At 33.1% G+C, this 24878-nt stretch overlaps 1 protein-coding gene across 2 annotated transcripts in view; it reads right to left on the reverse strand.

The window, feature by feature from the left end:
* The window catches only part of LOC132744639 (baculoviral IAP repeat-containing protein 3-like), a 34022-nt gene that overhangs the window by 6047 nt on the left and 3097 nt on the right, over positions 1-24878 (reverse strand). The window contains exons 2-4 of one of the 2 annotated variants that reach the window (XM_060733400.1): positions 13458-15548; positions 12677-12864; positions 67-103 (exon numbers count right to left, since the gene is read on the reverse strand). In XM_060733400.1, coding sequence (XP_060589383.1) covers positions 67-103; positions 12677-12864; positions 13458-14814 — 1582 coding nt within the window. In that variant the 5' untranslated portion in view covers positions 14815-15548. Of the gene's footprint in view, positions 1-66; positions 104-12670; positions 12865-13457; positions 15549-24878 lie in introns of both variants that reach the window. The other variant, XM_060733399.1, reaches the window with a different exon arrangement.

Below are 24878 nucleotides of genomic sequence, written 5' to 3' on the forward strand. Positions count from 1 at the left end.
TACCCGCCTATATGACTGAAATACTGTTGGAAAAAGGCGTAAAATGAAACAAACAAACAAACAAACCTGTACTCTGTTGTTCCCTGTTAGCTGGTGCCACAGTCTACAAAATAACAAGAGCCATGTCAACATGACCATCCCCCGCCGAATGTGTTTGCTCATAGGAAGAATGTATAAATTATGTAGTAGAGCGGAATAATTCCATTTTAAGAGGTCTTTTGGTAATGAAAACTGATGGCTATAGTGATTACAGATTTGAAACCTATGTGAATACTGATGGCTGAAAATAACAAAGGGCAATTACTGAAAAATAATGCAGGGTAGGTTATCATTCTTGTGTGCTGCATCCCTCCTCAGTAAAATCTATCCACCTATGAAGTTTCAAGTTGATACCTCAAATACTTTTTGAGAAAAAAATTGAATTGAAAAATTAAGTATGAAAAAGAACAAAGGGCAATAACTCAAAAATTATGCAAGGTAGAGTTATCATTCTTGTGCAGTGCACTCCTCCTCAATGAGATCCATCCACCTATAAAGTTTCAAGCTGATACCTCAAATACTTTTTGAGATAAGCTCTGGACAAAATAGCATGAAAAAAAACAAAGGGCAATAACTCAAAAATTGTATAGGGAAGAGTTATCATTCTTGCACACAACATTCCTCCTCAATAAGATCTATCCACCTATGACATTTCATGTTGATATCTCAAACACTTTTTGAGTTATGCTCCATTCAGGTGAAAAATTAGGTATAAAAAATAACAAAGGGCAATAACTCAAAAATTATGAAAGGTAGAGTTATCATTCTTGTGCACTGCACACCTCCTGAGTGAGATCTATGCACCTATGAAGTTTCATGTTAATATCTCATAGGCTTTTGGAGTTATGCTCTGGACAAAAATCAATTTTGAAAAATAACAAAGGGCAATAACTCAAAAATCATGCAAGGTAGAGTTATCATTCTTGTGCACTGCACTCCTCCTCAATGAGGTCTATCCACCTATGAAGTTTCAAGTTGATAACTCAAATACTTTTAGAGATATGCTCCGGACAAAAATGTCGGACGGACGGACGGTCGGACGGACGGACGGAGACTATTTCTATATCCTCCGCCGAAATTTTTCAGCGGGGGATAATAATCATAATTTAATATACAAACTAGTACAATTTGTTCCCAATGACTAACATCTTAAACTATAAACAACAAACTAACAGTAATTATATATAAATTATGTTATTTTTAGTCTACATGTGAATTTTTTTAATGTTTTACAATCACATTTTTTCATCCAGCTTCTGATAAGGACACAATAGTAAGAATACACAGAAAGGATACGGTATTACAGTCTAACCTACGCTAAGAAACTAAACATGTAAACAAATAGTAATTTATTGCAAGGAATTGTTGACATAATTTTTTCCAATATATCAGGTAAAAAACCATCTAAATTACCCAGTTAGTAAATTCATAGCAATAAAAGTAAACAGTACATTATTTATACTTATCACATGGTTTGGAACTTTTCCTTTGTTCTTACTAACCCATTATACTCAGTACACTTCAATGAGCATTTGAAAACTGTATTGATATATAGCAGTACAGTTTTTTCATTGATTTATATAGGAAAAAACTCGACTGTTATATATTGGTCAAGTTTTTTTTCGCACCTTGTATATATCAATGCAGTTTTTTTTCATAGAGGCTCCAATGGGGCAGGGGTAACGACCATTCCCAGTAGCAAAAAAAAAATGGAATCAATAAAATAAAATAAATATATAAATACAATGAAAAATATTAACAAAGATAATTAATGAAATGAAATTTACTCTCATTTAATCAAAAGGTACATCCGCTGAATCAATTATTTCCGCTGAAAAAAAGCCCTTTACTCTTGAATCAATCTTGGTAACAGTTTACAATCCGCCTCTAACATTGGATGTCTTTTGTATATTTTATTTTGCGGCAGCGAAAACAACTTGAAACAAGAACGTGTTTGTTAAACACAAATGCCCCCGGCTCAGATTCTTGTCAGTAGCAATACTTCATAAATGTTTACCCATTCACTCAGTTATGGACAGAAAAATCACCAAAAAATTGTAAACACAAGTTTTATAGCTTGACAAAGTCATGGCATTGTGTAATTGTGAAAAATATAAGTTGCCAAGTCATTGCTCTGACTTGTGAAGTTGAAAAATATTCAACATCATGCAAGTTATCTTCCTACCAAATATGAAATACATCTGTCATTAAATAAAGGCTGTATGTGCAAAAGTGTAAAAATCTATTTTGAGCACTGGTGACCTTGACCCAACTGACCCCTTACTCCATCCAAAGGAAGAATACCATGCAAGTTATCTTCCTACCAAATATGAAATACAACTGTCAATAAACTAGAACTCTGCGAGTCGGATGTGTCGCCTTGTGAACAATGTAGTTTAGGGGAAATGGCCAGGACAAAAATGAAATATGAAAAATAACGAAGGGCAATAACTAAAAAAATAATAAGTGCAGAGCAGCAGTTTCTGTACACTGCACTTCTTATCAATTAGATCTATCATTCTATGATGTTTCAAGTCCATAGCTTTCATACTTGAGGAGAAATGACCAGGACAAAAATAAAGTAAGACAAGAGCTGTCGGTAGGACAGCAACGCTCGACTATTCTTAGTGCTTGATAGTAAAAAAAATGCTTGATACAGTTACCTCCTCCTGTTTACAGGTTGGGGTCATGATGGTGAACAAGTGTGCAAAGTTTCAAAGCCATATGTCAAAGGACTTTGAAAATATTTGAACTATTACAAAAACTTTAACGTAAATTCTAAGTCAAAAAAGGGGCTTAATTCTGTCAAAATGCTTGATAGAGTTACCTCCTACTGTTTACAGATTGGGGTCATGATGTTGAACAAGTGTGCAAAGTTTCAAAGCCATATGTCAATGGACTTTGAAAATATTTGAACTATTACAAAAACTTTAACATAAATTCTAAGTTGAAAAAGGGGCATAATTCTGTCAAAATGCTTGATAGAGTTACCTCCTCCTGTCTACAGGTTGGGGTCATGATGGTGAACAAGTGTGTAAAGTTTCAAAGCCATAATGTCAATGGACTTTGAAAATATTTGAACTATTACAAAAACTTTAACGTAAATTCTAAGTCAAAAAAGGGGCATAATTCTGTCAAAATGCTTGATAGAGTTACCTCCTCCTGTCTACAGGTTGGGTCATGATGGTGAACAAGTGTGCAAAGTTTCAAAGCCATATGTCAATGGACTTTGAAAATATTTGAAACTATTACAAAAAACTTTAACATAAGTCGAAAAGGGGCATAATTCTGTCAAAATGCTTGATGAGTCTACAGGTTGGGGTCATGATGGTGAACAAGTGTGCAAAGTTCAAAGCCATATGCAATGGACTTTTGAAAAATTCTACAAAAACTGTACAAAATGCTTGCTCTACTTTATTCTTATCGAAAATAGAGCTAAAAATCAACAAATGGGGTTACCTCACTGCAACGTTCCTGATCTCACAGGTTAATTTTTAATAGGGGAAATGGGCCTGGACAAAAATTAAGTATGAAAATTAACAAAGTGCCATAAACTTCAAAAATTAAGAAAATGCCAGAGTAACGCGATTCTTGTTGCACTGCAACTTTCTTTAATAATGAGATCTATCATCCTATGAAAATTTCAAGGGTCCATAGTTTTTAAATACTTAAGGAGAAATGGCCCGGACAAAATTAAAGAATTAAAAAAAAAACCAAAGGGCAATAACCCTCAAAAAAAATAAGAAATGCAGAAGTACCAGTTCTTGTGCACCTGCACTTCTTCTTAATGAGAACCTTCATCACTAATGAACGTTTTCAAAGTTCCAAATGGATTTTATACATTAGGAGAAATGGGCCCGGACAAAAATAAAGTATGAAAATTAACAAAGGGCAATAACTCAAAAATTAGGATGCAGAGTACTGGTTCTTGTTGGCAATTAAACTTCTTAATAATGAAGATTTCATCCTAGAAGTTTCAAAGTCCATAGCTTTTTTAGTTGAAAGAGAAATGGCCCCGGACAAAATTAAAGTATGAAAATTAAAAAAAGGGCAATTCAAAAATAAGAAACTCAGAGTACCGGTCCTTGTGCACTTGCACTTCAGGTTATTGAAAGAAGCATGCATACCAAGTTTTGAAAGTCATTCAGACTTATAGTGACGAGTTATGCTCCGGACAAGCTTTTAAAGGGGACGCGGCAACGACGCCGACACAAGACGCCGCCGACACTTGCCCGAAAAAGTAACCCCTATAATGCACCTTTTAAAAGGCGACACAATAAAAGCTGTAATGCAAAAGTGGTAAAAAACTATTTTTAGCACAAGTGACCTTGACCCACGATCCTAACCTCAATAAAAGGATAATACCATTGCAAGTTATCTTCCTAACCAAATATAAAATAATATCTGTCACTTAATAAGGCTGTATGGAAGCAAATGTGTAAAATCTATTTTTTAGCACTGGTGACCTTGACCCAACTGACCACTAACTTCCAAAAAGTTTATGTTTCTATAAAATTATAAATAAACATCTGTCCTATAGAATAAGGTCAATTCACCACCTGTAAAAATCCTATTTTTAAACATTGGTGAACCCTTGACATTGGTAACATTGACCTTGACCCAAATGACCCAATACTACAGCCCAACCCGAAAGGAAGTGTTTTGTATTAAACTAAGACATTAACTAAAAAATAAAAAGGCTGTATGAGCAAAAAGGTATATATTTTATTTTTAAAAACCAGTGCCTTGGACCTTGACCCTAGGGAAAACCGCTTAACTCTAAAAAAAAAATTAGAGGACCATCAAAGGTATCCACCTACTAAAATATGAAAAGATATCAGTTAAAGAAATTAAGCAATTAGGAGAAATTTTAAAGATAAATCCAACTTGCCAAAGAATAACAGGTTAACAACCAGACAAGGCCCTATATTTTCAAAGGGAAAAAAGGAAATAACTTGGAAATATGGATGACAACAGTTATATAACTTGGCAATATATGTGCTTTGTAATTGATAAGTAAGGTGTGGAAATTATAAAAGCCATTAGTATAGATAGAACCCTTAAGATATTTCCAACTTGCCCGTTTTAGGTTAACCATTATTCATTTTCTAAAGTGCTGAAAAGGGCAATAACTTGGTAAATATGAAAGCCAGAGTTATGAAAACTTGCCCAGATCGTGTACTTTGTATTGATTAGTAAGTGTGTAAACTTAGAAGCCATTGGTACAGGTAGAAACTTAAAGAAAAATCCAACTTGCCGTTCTAGGTTAACCTCGTACGGATGGACGGAAGTTTCAATCACTATATGGCCCCCGGGGGCATAAAAACTGCCTTATAATAAATAACTGTAATGTAGCTAACGATTTATTTATTTTATTTTATTTGTTTCTATTACAACAAGAGCCATGTCAACATGGCCATCCCCCGCCGAATGTGTTTGCTCATTGGAAGAATGTATATGTAGTAGAGCAGAATAACTCTATTTTTAAGAGGTTTTTGGTAATGAAAACTGATGGCTATAGTGATTACAGATTTGAAACCTATGTGAATACTGATGGCTGAAAATAACAAAGGGCAATAACTGAAAATAATTCAGAGTAGGTTATCATTCTTGTGTGCTGCAATTCTCCTCAGTAAAATCTATCCACCTATGAAGTTTCAAGTTGATACCTCAAATACTTTTTGAGAAAAAAAATTGAATTGAAAAATTAAGTATGAAAAATAACAACAAGGGCTAATAACTCAAAAATTATAAAAAGGTGAGAGTTTATCATTCTCGTGCAGTGCGGCACCTCTTGAGTGAGATCTATGCCACCTAATGAAGTTTCATTTTGATAATCTCAAAGGCTTTTTTGATTTATGCTCTGGACAAAAATTATTTTGAAAAATAACAAAGGGAACCAATAACTCAAAAATAATGCAGGGTAGAGTTATCATTCTTAAGCACTGCACCTCCTCCTCAATGAATCCATCCACCTTTGAAGTTTTTCAAGTTGATACCTCAAATACTTTTTGAGATAAGCTCTGGACAAAATAGCATGAAAAAAAACAAAGGGCAATAACTCAAAAATTGTATAGGAAAGAGTTATCATTCTTGCGCACAACATTCCTCTCAATAAGATCTATCCACCTATGACATTTCATGTTGATATTTCAAACACTTTTTTGAGTTATGCTCCACTCAGGTGAAAAATTAGGTATGAAAAATAACAAGGGGCAATAACTAAAAATTATGAAAGGTAGAGTTATCATTCTTGTGTGCACTGCACAACCTCTGAGTGAGATCTATGCACCTAAATGAAGTTTTTCATGTTAATATCTCATAGGCTTTTGGAGTTATGCTCTGGACAAAAATCAATTTGAAAAATAACAAGCAAATTCGTTGAATTTATATCCCCCGCCGAGTACTGGTTACTATTAACACAACAACTGAAGACATAAGGCTTTATTTATATATTAATCATGGCATAAACTGTAAAATTCTTTGAACTTGAAGCCTTGTACCTTCAAACAAGAAGAGTTTTTAAAGTTTTTCACTATATACATATAAGGAAAATCTATGACCCCCTGGAGTGGGGCCAATTTTGACCCCAGGGCTAAATTTGAACAATTTTGGCAGAGGACCTAAATGTTTATATCATATACCAAATATCAAAGCTCTAGGCCTTGTACTGTCAGACAAGATTTTTTAATTTTGCATTTTTGAAACTCCTTTTCTGGCCCTTGTGACTGATGATTGTGATTGAAAATTACAAAATTTTACTAAGTCAAGGGCAATAACTCTAAAAATACTAAAAAAATATCCAGACGAAAATACCCAGGTGCACAACTACACATACTGATACAACACATTCCTGTAAAGTTTCATGACTCTAGGTAAAATACTTTTTGATTTACATGCGACACAAGTTGAAAATTACAAAATTTTTACTAAGTCAAGGGCAATAACTCTAAAAATACTAAAAATATCCAGACGAAAATACCCAGGTGCACAACTGCACATGCTGATCAACATTCCATAAAGTTTCGTTGAATTCTAGCCATTAGTTGGCAGAGAAACTACTCCGGAAACGAAATTCGGACAAAATTTTACTGAGTCAAGGGCAATAACTCTAAAAATACTAAAAATATCCTGACGAAAATACCCAGGTGCACAAACTACACATCTGATCAACATTCCTGTAAAGTTTCATGACTCTAGGTCAAATACTTTTTTGAGTTACATGCGACACACAGTTGAAAATTACAAAATTTTACTAAGTCAGGGCAATAACTCTAAAAATACTAAAAATAATCCCGACGAAAATACCCAGGTGCACAACTACACATACTGATCAACATTCCTGTTACAGTTTCATGACTCTAGGTCAAATACTTTTTGAGTTACATGCGACACAAGTTGAAAAATTACAAAATTTTACTAAGTCAAGGGCAATAACTCTAAAAATACTAAAAATATCCAGACGAAAATACCCAGGTGCACAACTTCACATGCTGATCAACATTCCATTAAGTTTCGTTGAATTCCAGCCATTAGTTGCAGAGAATACTCCGGAAACGAAATTCGGGACAAAATTTTTTACTGAGTCAAAAAGGGCAATAACTCTAAAAATACTAAAAAAAAATATCCAGACGAAAATACCCAGGTGCACAACTTCACATGCTGATCAACATTCCCATAAAGTTTTCGTGATTCCAGCAATTAGTTGCAGAGAAACTACTCCGGAAACGAAATTCGGACGGACGGATGGACGGACGGACGGACGTTCTCACAGGACAGTAATTATGTGGCTACTCTATTGTTCTCTCATTGTTCTTTTTAGCCATGCAAAAGAAAATAGCCACATAAAAGCATTACGGAATGAATGACATCAAAGAGAACCTATTGTCCCTCTAGCCACATAATTACTCTCCTGTGAGTGCGGACGGACGGAAGGACGGACGGACAACGCCAAAACTATATCCCCCTCCCGATTCCATCGGCGAGGGATAACAAAGGGCAATAACTCAAAAATCATGCAAGGTAGAGTTATCATTCTTGTGCACTGCACTCCTCCTCAATGAGGTCTATCCACCTATGAAGTTTCAAGTTGATAACTCAAATACTTTTAGAGATATGCTCCGGACAAAAATGTCGGACGGAAGGACGGACGTTCTCACAGGACAGTAATTATGTGGCTACTCTATTGTTCTCTCTATTGTTCTTTTAGCCACGCAAAAGAAAATAGCCACATAAAAGCATTACGGAATGAATGACATCAAAGAGAACCTATTGTCCCTCTAGCCACATAATTACTCTCCTGTGAGTGCGGACGGACGGACGGAAGGTCGGACGGACGGACGGAGACTATTTCTATATCCTCCGCCGAAAATTTTCGGCGGGGGATAAAAAAGAAAACATTATGTCATTGCGATAAAACAGTTATAGTATATGAAACTTGTTAGTTACGGGTTTATAACACTGGCTGGGGCGACATCTCGGGATGTTTCTGCAAAAACAAATTGTCTCGGCCTAACGGCCTCGCCATTTTTTAGCAGAAACACCCCTTGATGTCGCCCCAGCCAGTGTTATATCCTCGTAACTAACTCGTTTCATGTACTATAACTATTACTAATTATGGTGCTTGTAGAAACCGAAAGTACAAAATATCTACCTGTTGACATTTTTTCTGGTATTTTCGGATTTGGTTCTAATTCTACATTAGTGCCCATTTTTAAATTGATTATGATTGTCAGGCATATTTTCAATCATTATTTTGCTGAAGAAGACTTCAAAAATTTTCTTTTGGATGTCAAATATAAACATTTTGTTACACATTATCAAAGATTACACCCTCTGTTTTGTTTACATCTTAAATTTACCACATGGCAGAACTACTTTCAATAATGGCTAAGTCCTAGCTAATTATGAATAATAGCCGAGTTGTAATGTTTTAAAAACATCATCCAAATATTATAAAATTTTCAGACAGGGCTCATCAATACTATTACTGTTAAATATTCTTTTATGGACTTGTCCATCATAAATTTTGGAGATATCAAGACTATCAAAACAAACAAGACCACAGAAGTCCCCGACATTATAATCTTGGAGTAACATGTCACAAAAGTCAAAATATTACATACTTTTTTCCCAGCAAAAACTTAGCTAATCTCAATGAATAAGCAACAAATTACCAAGGTGCATAATTCACATAATGGTTAATTTTCTTGGCAAGAATTAATCCTGATTTTCAATAAATTTGTATCAAAATACTAATTTTGGAGCTACAAGTGCAATGCTGTTACAGGGATTTTTGCCAGGATTTTGGAATCACGACCCATACCCGTGGAATTGGGAATTTCAGTGTTTTGTTAAAAATTGGAAAAAAATGCATGACTGAAATTTTGAAGCGATTAAATGGATGCAAACAATTACTGTCTATGATGGCATCTTCAAAGATTTGTGAAGAAGCCCTTTTTAGATTTTAAGATTTTAGAATTTTTATTCAATATACATGTATTTATTTTGTAACTTTCAATTGGGAATTTTTTCCTGTGGATTGGGAAAATAGTATACTATTTTCAGTTTGGAATATGACCCACTAACGGCTGTAAAATAAGCCAAAAAATATCCCTGTTGTTATGCATGTATAAAATTGCTATTTGATCCTGTTAAACAACCAATGGACATATTACTACTATGTATCAAAATAGCCAAGTCAGTTTTTCAACATGACCAAGGAAATTGGGAAGAGACCTAAGTCTTTCATTTTTGAAAATTCAAGCTCTGTCAATACTTATTAGGTAACTTGGGAAAAAGTGGAGTGATGTTTAAACAATAACCAAAAAAGGACATATTTCTTTAGAACTAAATCACTCCCTACATTACAACAGTTTCTTATAAAGAAAATGTTGCTACCTATCTCTCTAGAACTGCCTTGAAGAGGTCAAACAACTTCCTCAGGATGTGTTTAAAATTGATCTTCATTAGAACATCCAGATCTTGAGCGGTCATTGAAATTCTCAAGCCTACACAAATCATTCTTTATACTGGTGAATTTTATTGATAAAATTAGTAAAAAATTAACTAAAGTTTTTGTTTTGTTTTTGTTTTTTCTCAACCAGGAAGCTTTCCATTATCAGCCTCATTTATGTTAGGTCAAAGCCATGAAAAGGCTTTAATTGAATTAACATCCAAGTAAGGGTTATGGACCTTTGAAAAAAAGATCATATCAATGAAAATCCCATAGACATGTATTAAATTATAAGTGAATAAAATAAATTCAATAGTTTTGAAGATTTATGTTGCAAGCTATACTTTTACAAGGAATTAACCATATATTACCTTGTGAACAGTATAACTGTCACTTAAGCATTTTCTTCTTAAATAGAGGTTATTTATCAACACTACTCAAGTCCATAGCTTTTATAGTTTAGGAGAAATGGCCACGGACAAAAATAAAGTATGAAAATTAACGAAGGGCAATAACTTACAAGAACGGGTTGAACCGAGTGATGCTCCCAGAGAAGGTTTTGGACACAGGAAAGTATAAAAAAATGAACAAAGGCCAAAAACCCAAAAATTAGGCAAGGAAAGTATAAAAAAATGAACAAAGGCCAAAAACCCAAAAATTAGGCAAGGCAGAGTTATGTTTTTTTTTGCACTGCACTTCTATTCAATGAGATCTATCTATCTATAAAGTTTCCTGATGATATCTCTTATAGTTTCAGAGTTATGTCCCAGGTAAAATTCAAAGTGTAAAAATGAACAAAGGGCAATAACTCCAAAATTAGACAAGGCTTTGTTAAAGTTCTTTAAGCATTGCAGTTCTATCCAATGATATCTATTTACCTACAAAGTTTCATGTTGGTATCTCTTATAGTTTTAGAGACATGTCCCTGACAAAAGTCAAAAAGTAAATATAAACAAAGGGCAACAACTTCAAAATAAGGCAAGGCAGAGTTATGATTCTTTAGCACTGCACTTCGACCCAATGAGACCTATCTATCTACAAAGTTTCATGTTGATATCTCTTATAATTTTAGATTAATGTCCAGGTCAAAGTTCAAAGTGTCAAAATTAACAAAGGGCAATAACTCAAAAATTAGGCATGACAGAGTTACGGTTCTTGTGCACTGCAAACCTACTTAATGAGATCTATCTACCTACAAAGTTTCATGTCGATAACTCTTATAGTTTTAGAGTTATGTCCCGGACAAAGTTCAAAGAGTAAAAATAAACAAAGGGCAATAATTCAAAAATTAGGCAAGGCAGAGTTACGGTTCTTGTGCACTGCACACCTACTTAATGAGATCTTTCTACCTACTAAGTTTCATGTTGATACCTTTTATACTTTTAGAGTTATGTCCCGGACAAAGTTCAAAGTGTAAAAATAAACAAAGGGGAATAATTCAAAAATTAGGCAAGGCAGAGTTATGGTTCTTGTGCACTGCACACCTACTCAATGAGATCTATCTACCTACAAAGTTTCATGTTGATACTTCTTGTTGTTTCAAAGTAATGTCCCGGACAAGAAAAGCGGACGGACGGACGGATGTACTCACAAATATGGTACTTATGTGACTTTTCCTTTGATCTTTTTGGCCATTTTTAGTCACACAATGCTTAAAAAAAAACACAATAAAAAAGGAATGAAAAGGAAACAAAAGAATTTACTGTTTCCCCTTTTTTCCCCAATCACACAAGTACCCCGGGTTTTACGGCGGACAGACTACAAGGGGGCGCATATGTCCCCCAAAATTTTTCGGGGAGCATAAAAAATTAAGAAGTGCAGAGTAATGATTCTTGTTCACTGCACTTCCGGTCATTGAAAGAAGCATGCATACCAAGTTTGGAGTCAATCTCACTTATAATGACTGAGTTATGCTCCTCACAAGCGTAAGGGGAACGCCACCTCCAACACCGACAACAATGCTGCCGGCAAAAGTAACCCCTATATTTCAACTTTTCAAGGCAACACAAAAAGGCCATAATTCTGTCAAAGTCCATGCTAGAGTTATGGGTCTTGGAAAGGGACCTGACAGATATAATGTTGTACTAGAAATTGTCCATAAAACTTAAACCAAACTGATAAGCCTATGTGACACCAACACTATTCTATGAATACAGGTAGTTGAGCTAAAAGATTTTTTTTTAACACTGAACTTCCTATCACTTATCTCTATATGATATCTGTGTGAAGCTTCAATGCGATATCATTTGCAGTCTAAAAGTTACATGTACATTGACAAAAATCATTAAAAAAGAATTATAAAGGGAGATAATTTAACAAGTAAGTCATGTAGAGTTTTATTGTTATACCTCTCACTTGTAAATATTCCGTGAGATATTGTTGATAATAAAGCAGTTATACTCAGAAAAATCATAATAAACTTATAAATAAGGAATATCCTCAATATAGTTAAAATATTTAGTGAGGTTCTTTGACACTGCACTTTCACTCATTGGTCTCTATAACATGAAGTTATATTCATATTTTTTTAATACTTTTTAAGGACAAGAATGTGATGGGCTCACAAGGCAGTAACTATACGCTCTCCCTTTGGGGTGAGCATATAAATCTGAAAAGCCTTTCCACTTAACACACTGAGTAAAGAGAACATAAAAATATCAAAATGAATTTACTTACTGGTACCTGAATACTGGCAGGAAGTTCTACCCCTTTCTCTCGTAGGACATTGTTAATAAATTCTTGACCTTTAACCTGTACCACGAAGGGGCATTTTGGGAACCAGCGTGCATGCTCTTCCCAGGGTTCATCACCTGTTTCCCAGTTCCTCAAGCCACCATCGCAGTAAAAGCATTTCACATTGTCATTGAAACCTAAAAAAAAACATTACAGTGCAAAATCTGTTAACACCTTTAAAAGCAATCAAGCAAAGCAACAAAAAGCTAAGCCCCACTGCATATCTACCTAGCAATATTATCCAATTACTTTACCCTTATACTTATACTATTGGATGACCAATTCAGACTCAGTATTTGATATTTAAGTTCTGGATGGATCTTAATCTTAAGTACATGTAGGGCATGTCAATTTTTGTTTGTTTGTTTGTTTTATTTTACGCCTTTTCCCAACAGTATTTCAGTCATATAGGCGGGTAGTTTCCTAACCATCATTCCTGGAGAGTTACACCAGTACTAGACTACCTTCCTCCGCGCTAAACTACCAAAGCAACTCCCGGGGATCCAACCCACGCCAGAGAGGTAACTGGATTAGAAGTCATCGACTCTAACCCCTCGACCACAGAGGCGGTTACAATTAGCCATTTAGCAAGTACAATTTATATGCATAACTAATTAATCTTATAATAGGGAACAAGTCCATTTACCGCAGCGGCACCCAACTTATGAAATATAAAAAACATTCTATTACAGTATTATTGTAACACAATTTTACACATGATTGTACTTACCAGCATACCAGAAGCCTGCTTCTGCTAATAGTTGTGGAGTTTGGTGTTTATATGGAGGCCAGCCCTGAAACGATAACAGCCTTTGAGACTCTATAGCATAATGTTGATTCTTTGGTCTGTCTGTCACTATACCAAGATTCTCCATGTTACCCAAAGAATCTGCAACATTTGTTCCTGCATTTAATCCTGCAGCTCCTTGTGTTGACCCAGCAGATGTTGAAGTTGGACTCTGATCTAAGGGAAGAGGAACGTTTCCCATCTTCATTCCAAGAACAATTGGACATCTCGGGAAATGTTTCCTGTGCTCAATGTGTGGGCGGTCCCCTTCCTCCCAGTTGCGTAGAACTCCTTTACAGAAAATACATTGCACCCTATCTCCCGACCCTGTGTAATAGAAACCACTTTTCGCAAGCTCTGCTGCAGGCACACATGCATTACTAGGCCAAGTATTGAATGTTTCCAGTCTGTTTCTCTCAAACCTAAGAGGCCCAATACCCTCCCCTGTAGGAGGTGGTATATCATAACCTCTCTGTGGGGTCACGTTGGATTCACTACCCCTTTTACTACTACTGCTTCCTTTAGTCCCCTTAAAGAATTTTTTGTCTTTCTTTTCTTTTTGCTTTTTCAATTGCTTCTCCTTCTTTTTGTCACTTTTTGACTTACTTTCATTTTTACTTCTGCCTGTATCATGCAATACTCCTGCTGAATTATCCAGCATCATTGCTGAATCAGCCAAATTCTCATTTCCTCTTGGAGCTGTGTCAATTGTAGATGATGATCTGCTTTCAGGCAATGAACTACTTTTCAAACCACTAACAGTTGAGTCCTGAAGAGTCCCTAATGATCTTGATCTTGATACATTAGCTTCTGGGCTCTCTGAACTTCTTTCATCCGGTTCGCTCTGATCTTCCTGACTTCTTGCTTCAGTCACATTGTCGGCTTCATTTTCTACTGCGATTTCAGTCTCATTTTCTACTGCTTCCCTTCTTTCCTCAATCACACTATTGAGTCTTCTTATAAGACTAGAGTCTTCATGATCTGAATCAGGCTTACTTATAGGAACATTAACTTCACTTTCATTCCCAGTTAAATATGGACAATCAGGATTCAGTAGTCTATGTATTTCATTAGGATCATCTTCCGCTTGCCAATCCGACTTCACAGTCCCACACCGGAAACATTTCACCTCATCTCCATTATTGTTATAATAGAAACCAGCTTTAGCAAGTTTTATGGGAAAAACAGGACACTCTTGTGGCCAGTTCTGGAAGCTTAAAAGCCTGCGAAACTCAAACTTTTTATCTTCATTGTCTTTAAATGGTTGTTCACTAGCGCATCTTTTAAAGTACTCATCCATATTTAACTTGGTACATAAATTTTCGAATATTTAGTTTAATTTGCTGATACATTGAATAAATACAATGTATGCATTGAATAAATACAATGTATGTGTCACAAAAAAAACATTTATAAACTTACAGTAAACATATCTCACAAATCTTTTGAAATTGGTCCAGATACGACATTCCAAAGCAACTTGCCTTCCGCACAGATTTCCTGTGTTTTCCCGTTGTTCTTATCAATATTTTGGAAAGTGACCATTTTGAAATATCCTTTTCAAAATTGAAATAGTGAATAAGAATGTAACCAATAAGTTGAACAATCAATTCACCAAATTTGTTCAAAGTAATCTCACAATAAAGGAATGAAAATATCCCAGAAACTACTTTTTTCTCTGTCCTAGGTATATCATTTTCTCTCCGAAGCAGGATCGAACCCAGAAATCCAACGGCTAGGTCTCGTACAGTTTTGCTATGTAGATTATTGTACTCTGGATTAAATGAAGAATTTGTCTCACTAATTCTACCTAAAGATGGTGATCGGCAACATGTAACACTTTGTTGATAAACAGGAATATTCAAAGGTTTATTTTTCACATCTTGTATTTCACTCCATGGAACTGTCATTTTATCGCATTTTGTGAACTTAATTCTAAATTTCTGAATCTTGTAATATTTTAATAACACTATTAAAACACTTGTATCTATCCAACTTTTGAATGTGTGTGCCTAAATCTCTTTGTGATTTTATCTGCAATTGTAAAATATTAACATGTTTTATTATATATCCAATCATATCTTTTCAATGTACAATGTTTAAGTAAACTTAGATAGATATATACTTTACAATGTATATTTTTAAGTACAAACACCTTAATTAAAGAACATGGATTTCCATAGATTGTGTGACAAGCCAAATATTGATGTGTAAGAATCATTCTTTTGGTGGGTGTGAGTATTAAAATATAGTTTTACAGGGTGTCCGTTTGACCCTTGAAATGACTCTTTGACCCTCCAAATTTCCAAAAGGCCTGATTTGACCCTCAGGATTTTAACTTGGGGGTCAAAGTTTGTTAAAATCATGGGGATTTGGCCTTGTAGTCGGTAAAACTTAGTCAAAATGACCCTCAGGATTTCATGGCTAGTGAACACCCTGGTTTTAAGTATAGTATGACCCGCAGGTACCTTGTCCTTGCCTATCCCGGTGTAATCTGAAAATGTGTTTCTTTACACACTAAACGCCACCAAATGACTGTTCCCAACATTAAAGTAAAAATGAAGTGCTGCTTTTTTGAATTTGGATAAATTTTAAAAATTGTCAGAAATATTTTCATTTCAAATAAATTTCTGTCATTGATAGGAAAATCCAAAGCTGCCCCACGTGTGTTGTGTGTTGAAAATACTTCTTTATTTTCAGTGTCTATTCTAGGACGCGCGATTGCGCGATTCACGCTAGTATTTCAGAGATCGCGCACAATTCAAAATCATGTGCGTGAAAATCGCGCATCTATAAAAAAAGTAAAAAAAACGTAAAACTTCCATCCCACATTATATTTGGTTGTTTTGTTTACATTTACACCGAAAACCGAAGGGAGGTAACTGTAAGCTATTATAATAATTAAGTACCGTATGGTATTGGTTACGCGAGTTGACGGAAATTAAACGGAATGTTTCCGTATCGACCGGAACTGGTGTGCTAGGTCTGACAGTTGGGCGCCATTTTAGTGTAGTAAATAATCAAGAAAAATGAGGCAATTCCTAGCTTGGCTACGATCTAGACGTGAAAGATAGGCCGATTACTTGTATTGCCAATCCCTTTATAAATCAATCGCGACAGTTCTGTAATAATATGTTTTCGTTTAAAAATTAAGGGGGGACAACTTCTGCTGCCTTAAATAAATATTATTGTTTTAATTATTTCATCGTTTGAACGCCTCAGTGTAAACTTAATGCAGATGACTTAACATTGGCAGTTTATATTGGCACCCCTTGATTTTGAAAATCGCCCCCTTTTTTGAAATAGAGGGGGGAAAATCACCCCTATTTTTCAATTCCTAGAATAGACACTGTATTTTATCCAATATTTACCAGTTAAACTGATAATTTCATGTTCTGAAAAATGTAGGTCATCTGAGGAAAATGTACTGTAGGGACCTCATATTCTGTAGAAAATAATTTCTACTTAAGCCAGAAAGGGCCATCAATTTACCGAATTGGCTATCTATTAACACTTCAGGAACAAAATATCCCAACACTTGAGTGTATACAATGGCACAGTCTAAACGCTCACAATAATTATAGAGAAAGAGCGAAACACGGACGATATGAATAGCAGATGGTTAATTTGGCGATGGTAGCTTGATAATAATTGGATATACAATGGCACGTGTTTTAATTTACAATTAAAATCCGTGATAATGGAAATCTGATAAATTTAGTTAATAGTGCTTTGAAAGAATTAAAAAAGGATTGAATTTTATATGTCACTTTTATTACGTTTATTATAGATACATTTATATTTTTATATGATAATTCATGTTTTGTTACTCCATTATCCTTCAGAAATAACTTTTCTTTCGTATAGATATTGCAAATAAATGGTAAGGTAGTTAGACTTTTAACGTCTTCATCTAAAACTATTCTTACGTGCATATACTGTATAGGACACTCGCGGACGATAAAGAAAGTAAACGGACAAAAAAAGCCATAAAGTAAAATAACACTGGCGATACAGTGTAAATAAATCTATTAGAAACGAAAGTATAATTAAATAACTAACATTTATATTTTACATTTTATTTTGCTGAACAAACATATATATCTTGTAAAAACGTCTGTAATGACTCATTTAGTGTTTTCAAAATGCTGGGATTTTCAACATAAAGACTAAGATGTATTAATGTCTCTCAAGTGTTGGGATTTTAACATGTAGACAAGATAATTTCTATAATGACCATCAAATGTTGGGATTTCAACATTGTAGAACAAAGAAATATGTATAATGTCTCTCAGTTTTTAAGATTTAAACATATTGAAATGATATTAATCAGTGATGAGGTTCTCTGAAAGTGTTGGGATTTTCAACATATAGAAAAGCACTATTTGTATAAAACAAGATATATTAGAATATCTCTCAATGTTTGGGATTTTAACGTCTAGTAGACATGATATTTCTATAATTTCCCTCAAGTTTTTAGGGGAAAATTTCAACATTTTTAGGGAAAAAAAGATTTTTTTGTATTTTTTTTTGTTTTTTTTCTTTTTAAGTTTTTTTGGGAATTTTTAACAAAAGGGGAACAAATATATGTAATTAAAGTTTTCTCAATGTTGGGAAATTTTAAAAACATACAATGCTATTTTATTAAAGTCTATCCAAAAATTTTGCCCAAAATTTTAACGGGAACCGGAATGAATTTTTTTTATAATTGTTCCCCTCCCGTGTTTGGTTTTTCCATCATTCATTAAACGGAAAAAATAATTTTTAAATAGGTCCTCAAAAGTGTTGGGATTTTAAAATGTTGGTTTGACAAATAAATTTTTAACCCAAATTTTTAAACCCCCTCAAAGGGGGTTTGGGATTTTCCCAAAAAAATAGTTAATTTTATAAAATTTACTGTATTATTTTTTTCTTTAAAGTGTTTTTATTTTTTTAACATATTTAAACAAGGGCCAAAATGTATTAAAAGGTTTTTTCAAGTTGTTTTTGGGCAATTTTTTAAAGTTAGAAAAAAAATCTTTTCAATAAATTGACCCCTCCCAAGGTTGGGGGGTTTTTTAACATGTAAGTCAAAAAAAATATTTTAAAAAACGGGTTTTTAAAAAAGAAAAAATTTTCAAAATTTTGGGGATTTTTGACATTAAGGGCCAAAATAAAAGGTATTTTAATCTTCCTTAAAGGGGTTTGGGGAAATTTTAACATTTTAAAAAGATTTTTTTAAATTTTTTTATTTCATTTCAATTTGGTTTTTTGGGGGTTTAAACAAACTAGGAAAATTTTATAAAACCCTTATTTAAAGTCCCCAAGGGGTTTGGGTTTTTAACAATTAAAAAAAACAAGGGAAAAAAAATTACAAATTTTTTTTCTAAGGTGTTTGGAATTTTTTAATGTGTATGAAACCAAAAATTATATTTTTAAATTTAAAAAATTTAAGTGTGAAGGGTTTCAACCCTAAAACAAGGAAGGGGATGTATTTTTTCTTTAAGGTTGGGTTTTTGCGGGAAAAATTTTAAGGGTCGACATTTTTAATTAAAATTAATATAATGTTCCCCAAAAGTGTTTTGGAAAAAAAATTTTAAACAATTTTTAAACAAACAAAAATAATAATTTTAATTGGGGTCTTTAAAATTGGGGTTTGGGGATTTTTCAACAATAGAACGCTTTTTTATGTTTTTTTTATGTATACCAAGTTTGGGCATTTTTTAAAAAGTTACCCCAAATTTTTTTTATTTAAAAAAGACCCTTAAAAATGTTTGGGTGATTTCTTCAACATATTTGAACAAAAATATTAAAAGTTTTAATTTTTAATTATCTTCTTAAAAAATGTTTGGCCCCCTTTTTCAAAAACAAAAGGAAAAAACAACGGAAAAATATGTTTTAATAAAGTCCCCTTTTTTAAAAATTGTTTTTGGGAATTTTCAACAACAAAAAAAACCCTGATATAATTGGTTTTTTTTTCCGGGGGTATTTAAAGGGCTTTTTTCCCAAAAAATTTTAACGGGGTTTCCCCCGGACAAATTTTTTATTTCTTATTTTTAAAGGGGCCCTCAAATTTTTTTGGGAAAATTTCAACAAAAAAAAAAACAAGATATATGTTTTTATTCTAAAGGGGAAGTTTTTTGGATTTTAAACCCTCTAAGGGCAAATTTTAAAAATTTCTGATAATTTTTCCCCCCCTCAAAGGGTTTGGGGGCAAATTCCAAACATATAAAACAAGAATTTGTAATTTAAACCAAAGGGTTAAATTAAATTTTTTCTCTCAAGGGGGTTTGGGGAAATTTTTTAAAGTGTTTGACAAACTATAATTTTTTTATAAAGACCCCCAAATTTGGGAAATTTTAACATAATTTGAAAAAAAATTATTTTTTAAATAAACCCAAATATAAAAGTATTTTATCTCTAAATTTTGGGGTTTAAACCAAATGTATGTGTTTTATAATGTTTAAAAAAGGTTTTGGGGGGCAAAAAAATTTGACAAAGATGTTTTTATTTAGGGGTCTCAAAAATTTTTGGGGTTTTTAACCCTTTATAAAGACAAATTATATTTTATATAATTTTTCCTCTAAAAGTGTTGGGAATTTTCAAACACAAAACAATTATAGTTATTTTAACCCTCTTTTTTCAAAAGTTTTGGGGTTTTTTTAAATTCCAGACAAGCATTTTTTTTCTTTAATTTCCCCAAGGTGTTGGGGGAATTTTAAAAAATATTTTAAAAAAAGATATTTTGATTTTATGTCTCTCAAGTTTTGGATTTATCACGTTGAAGACATGCCATATTTCTATAATGTCCCTCAAGTGTTGGGATTTCAACAAGTAGACAAGATGTATGTATTTATTATTTCTCTCAAGTTTTGGCATTTTAAACATAATAAAGGACAGATATATATAGATAATTCTTTTCAAGTGTATGAAAGATTCAACACATTACACATTTATATGTTATTACATCTATCAAAGTCTTGGGATTTTACGTCCAGACAAAGATATTTCTATTAACGTCCCTCAAGTGTTGGGATTCTTCAACATATAAACAAATATATGTTTATGTCTCTTCAAGTGTTGGGATTTTTCTAACACATCAAGACAAATTTATGGTATTATGTCTCTCAAGTGTTGGGAATTATTTTAACGTGTAGACAAGATATTTCTTTAATGACCCTCAAATGTTGGGGGATTTCAACATTTAAACAAAATATATGTATTATGTCTCCTAAGTATTGGGATTTTAACGTGAAGACATGCTATTTCTTTAATGTCCCTCCAACATGTTTGGGGATTTCAACATATAAACAAGATATATGTAGTATGTCTCTCAAGTGTTTGGGATTTTTAATGTGTAGACAAGATTTTTCTATAATGACCCTCAAGTGTTGGGATTTCAACGTCTAGACAAGATATATGTATTATGTCTCTGAAGTGTTTGGATTTCAACATTTAGACACGGATTTATGTATTATGTATTTCAAGTGTTGGGGTTTTAACGTCTAACAGGACATTTCTATAATGACCCTCAAGTGTTGGGGATTTCCAAATGTATACAAGAATATATGTATAATGAGTCTCATATGTTGATTTCAATCATTAGACAATATATATGTATTATGTCTCTCAAGTGTTGGGATTTTAACGTATAAACAAGATATTTCTATAATGGACACTCAAGGGTTGGGATTTCCAACCACTTGAGGGTCATTATTACAAATATCTTGTCTAGAAATCCCAACACGTAAAAGACATAATACATATATCTTGTATAATTATATATTAAAATCCCAACACTTGAGCGGGTCATAACACAAATATCTTATCTAGACGTTAAAATCCCAACACTTTGAGAGACATAAGAAATATATCTTGTCTATGTGTTGAAATAACAACATTTGAGAGACATGTACACATATATTTTGTCTTTATGTTGAAATAAAATACATATATATATTGTCTAGACATTGAAATGCAACCATTGGAGAGACCATTTATACATATATCTTGTCTATATAATTGAAATCCCAACACTTGAGTTGTCCATCATACAAATATCTTGGTTAGACGTTAAAAATCCCAACACTTGAGAGTCATCATACATAATAACTTGGGTCTATATGTTAAAATCCAAACACATTGGCAGACATTTTAAGGTATATCTTGTCCAGATATATATTAAATCCCATCACTTTAAAAGACATGTCAAGAGGTAGTGTCCTGTGATCAAGGTCAAGGTCCCACTGTTTACTAAAATTAGAAATTCAGTTTCCGCTCAATAGTTTGAGTTTGCTTTGGCTATTGGACGCCTTAAATTTGGTGTTTATGTAGCTTATATCAAGAGACAGCGTGGGATTAATACGCAATTGTGTCTGTGATCAAGGTCAAGGTCACTGTTTCTAAAAATAGAAATTCAGTTTCAGTTTAATAACTTGAGTTTGGGTTTTGCCTATTTACACCAAACTTGATGAATGGGTAGCTCACCAAGATAGAGCTTTGGATGCTACACAGGTGTCGTTAATGTATTTCACGTAATAACTAGAGTTTGCTTTGACCTTTTGACAACCAAAGTTGCTGTGTGGCAGCTTTTGGAATTGTCACTTCGATATCTGGGAGCAACGGGTCAATGTCATTTGCTTACAATAGAATTTTCAAGCGTCTTCTCAATACCTTCAGTGCACTTCGAAACCTATTGATTACTGTCACATCAAAAATTTGGTCGTTGAAAACCTGGTTTTCGTCGCGTTGCGGCGCTTCTTGTTTATATGTTGAAATCCCCAACACTTGAGGGTCATTTGCAAATATCTTGTGAGAACGTTGAAAATCCCAACACTTGAGAGACATAAATACCAATATATTGTCTATATGTTTTAATCCCAACACTTGAGAGTCATTATTCAAATATCTTGTCTAGACATTAAAAAATCATAACACTTGAGAGATATAATACATTATATCTTGTTTATATGTTTTGAAATCCCAATACTTGAGGGACATAATACAAATATCTTATCCAGATGTTAAAATTCCAACACTTGAGAGACATAATACATATATCTTGTCTATGTGTTGAAATAACAACATTTGAGAGACATAAAACAAATATTTTTGTCTTAATGTTGAAATCCCAACACTGAAGAGGCAAATACAGTAATATATGTCTAGAACATTAAAATCCAACCATTATAGAGACATAATTACATATATCTTTGCCTATATAATGAAATATTGAAGGGTCATCATACAAAATATCTTGCCCAGACATTTTAAAATCCCAACAGTCATAATATAATATCTTGTCTAAATGTTAAAAATCCCAACACTTGGGAGACATTTTCTATATATCTTGTCCAGACCTTAAAATCGCAACCCCATTAAGAGACATTATATACCAAATATCTTGTCTTGACATTTAAAATCCCCAACACTTGAGCGACATAATACATATTTCTTGTCTATATCCTTGAAATAACAACATTTGAGAGACAAATAACATATATTTTTGGTCTTCATGTTGAATTGACATAATATATATATTTTGCCTTTATGTTTGATATCCCAACACTATAGAGGCAAAAAAATATATATAATCTCTAGACATTAAAAATCGAACCATTTGAGAAACATTATACATATATATATTGTCTATATATACATGTAATGAATTCCCATTACTGTAGGGTCATCATACAAATATCTAGCCTAGAGGTTAAAATCCCAAACACTTGAGAGACATTTTTAATATATCTTGTCCAGACCTTAAAATTTCAACACTTGAGACACATCATACCAATATCTTGTCTAAGAAATTAAATCACTTGAGACACTTTACATATCTCCTATCTATATGTTGAAATTCCAACATTTTAAAGACATTAAAATTTATATCTTTTTTATATGTGGAAAACCCAACACTTTGAGGGTCATTATGCAAATTATCTTGTTAAGACGTGTTGAAAAACCCCAACACTTTAGAGGACATAATACATATATCTTATCTAGACATTGAAATTCCAAACATTGAGAGTCATTATTACATATATCTTGTCTAGATGTTTAAAATCCAAACTCTTGAGAGAAAATAAAAATATATTTGTCTATATGTTGAAATCCCAACACTTGAGGGTCAAATAAAAAATACCTTGTGTAGACTTTTAAATCCCAACACTTGAGAGACATAAAACATATATCTTGTCTAATGTTGAAATGCCAACACTTTGAGGGTCATAATACAAAATCTTGTCAAGACGTTTAAATCCCAAACTTGAGAGACATAAAACATATATCTTTGTATATATGTTGAAATCCCAACACTTGTGAACCATGTATACAAATATCTTGTCTAGACATTAAAATCATAACACTACATACATGGTATATCATGTCTATATGTTGATCCCAACACTAGACAATTAATTTGACTAGAGGTCAAAAATCCCAACACTTGAGAGTCATAATACATATATCTTGTTTATATGGAAAAAGCCAAACACTTGGGAGACGTTTTAAATATATATTGTCCAGACATTAAAATCCCAACACTTGAGAGACATTATACTAATATCTTGTCTAGACATTAAAATCCCAACACTTGAGACACATTATACTAATATCTTGTCTAGACATTAAAATTCCAACACTTGAGAGACATAATACATATATTCCATCTATATGTTGAAATTCCAACACTTTAGAGATATAATATTTATATCTTTTTTATTTGTTGAAATCCCAACACTTGAGGGTCATTATGCATATATTTTGTTTAGACGTTAAAATCCCAAGACTTGAGAGACGTAATACATTTATATTGTCTAAATGTTGCAATCCCAACACTTGAGGGTCAATATAAAAATATCTTGTGTAGACGTTTAAATCCCAATACTTGAGAGACATAAAACATATATCTTGTCTATATGTTGATTCTCAATACTTGAGAGACACAGAACATTAATCTTGTCTATATGTTGAAATCCCAACACTTGAGGGTCAATATAAAAATATCTTGTGTAGACGTTAAAATCCCAACACTTGAGAGACATAATACATGTATATCATATAGGCATTGAAATCCAACGATTTGAGAATTATTAAACATTTATCTTGTCTATATGTTGAAATCCCAACACTTGAGGGTCAATATACAAATATCTTGTGTAGACGTTTCAATCCCGACATTTGAGAGACATAAAACAAATATATTGTCTATATGTTTTAAATCCCAAACACTTGAGAGTCATTATACAAAATAGCTTGTCTAGACATTTAAATTCATACCACTTGAGAGACATAATACATATATCTTGTCTACATGTTGATTCCCAACACTAGACAAATATCTTGTCTAGATGTCAAAATCCCAACACTTGAGAGTCATAATAC

This window comes from Ruditapes philippinarum, unplaced genomic scaffold (assembly GCF_026571515.1).
Source record: "Ruditapes philippinarum isolate M1 unplaced genomic scaffold, ASM2657151v2 ctg643_1_1_1_1, whole genome shotgun sequence".
Taxonomy (NCBI): domain Eukaryota; kingdom Metazoa; phylum Mollusca; class Bivalvia; order Venerida; family Veneridae; genus Ruditapes; species Ruditapes philippinarum.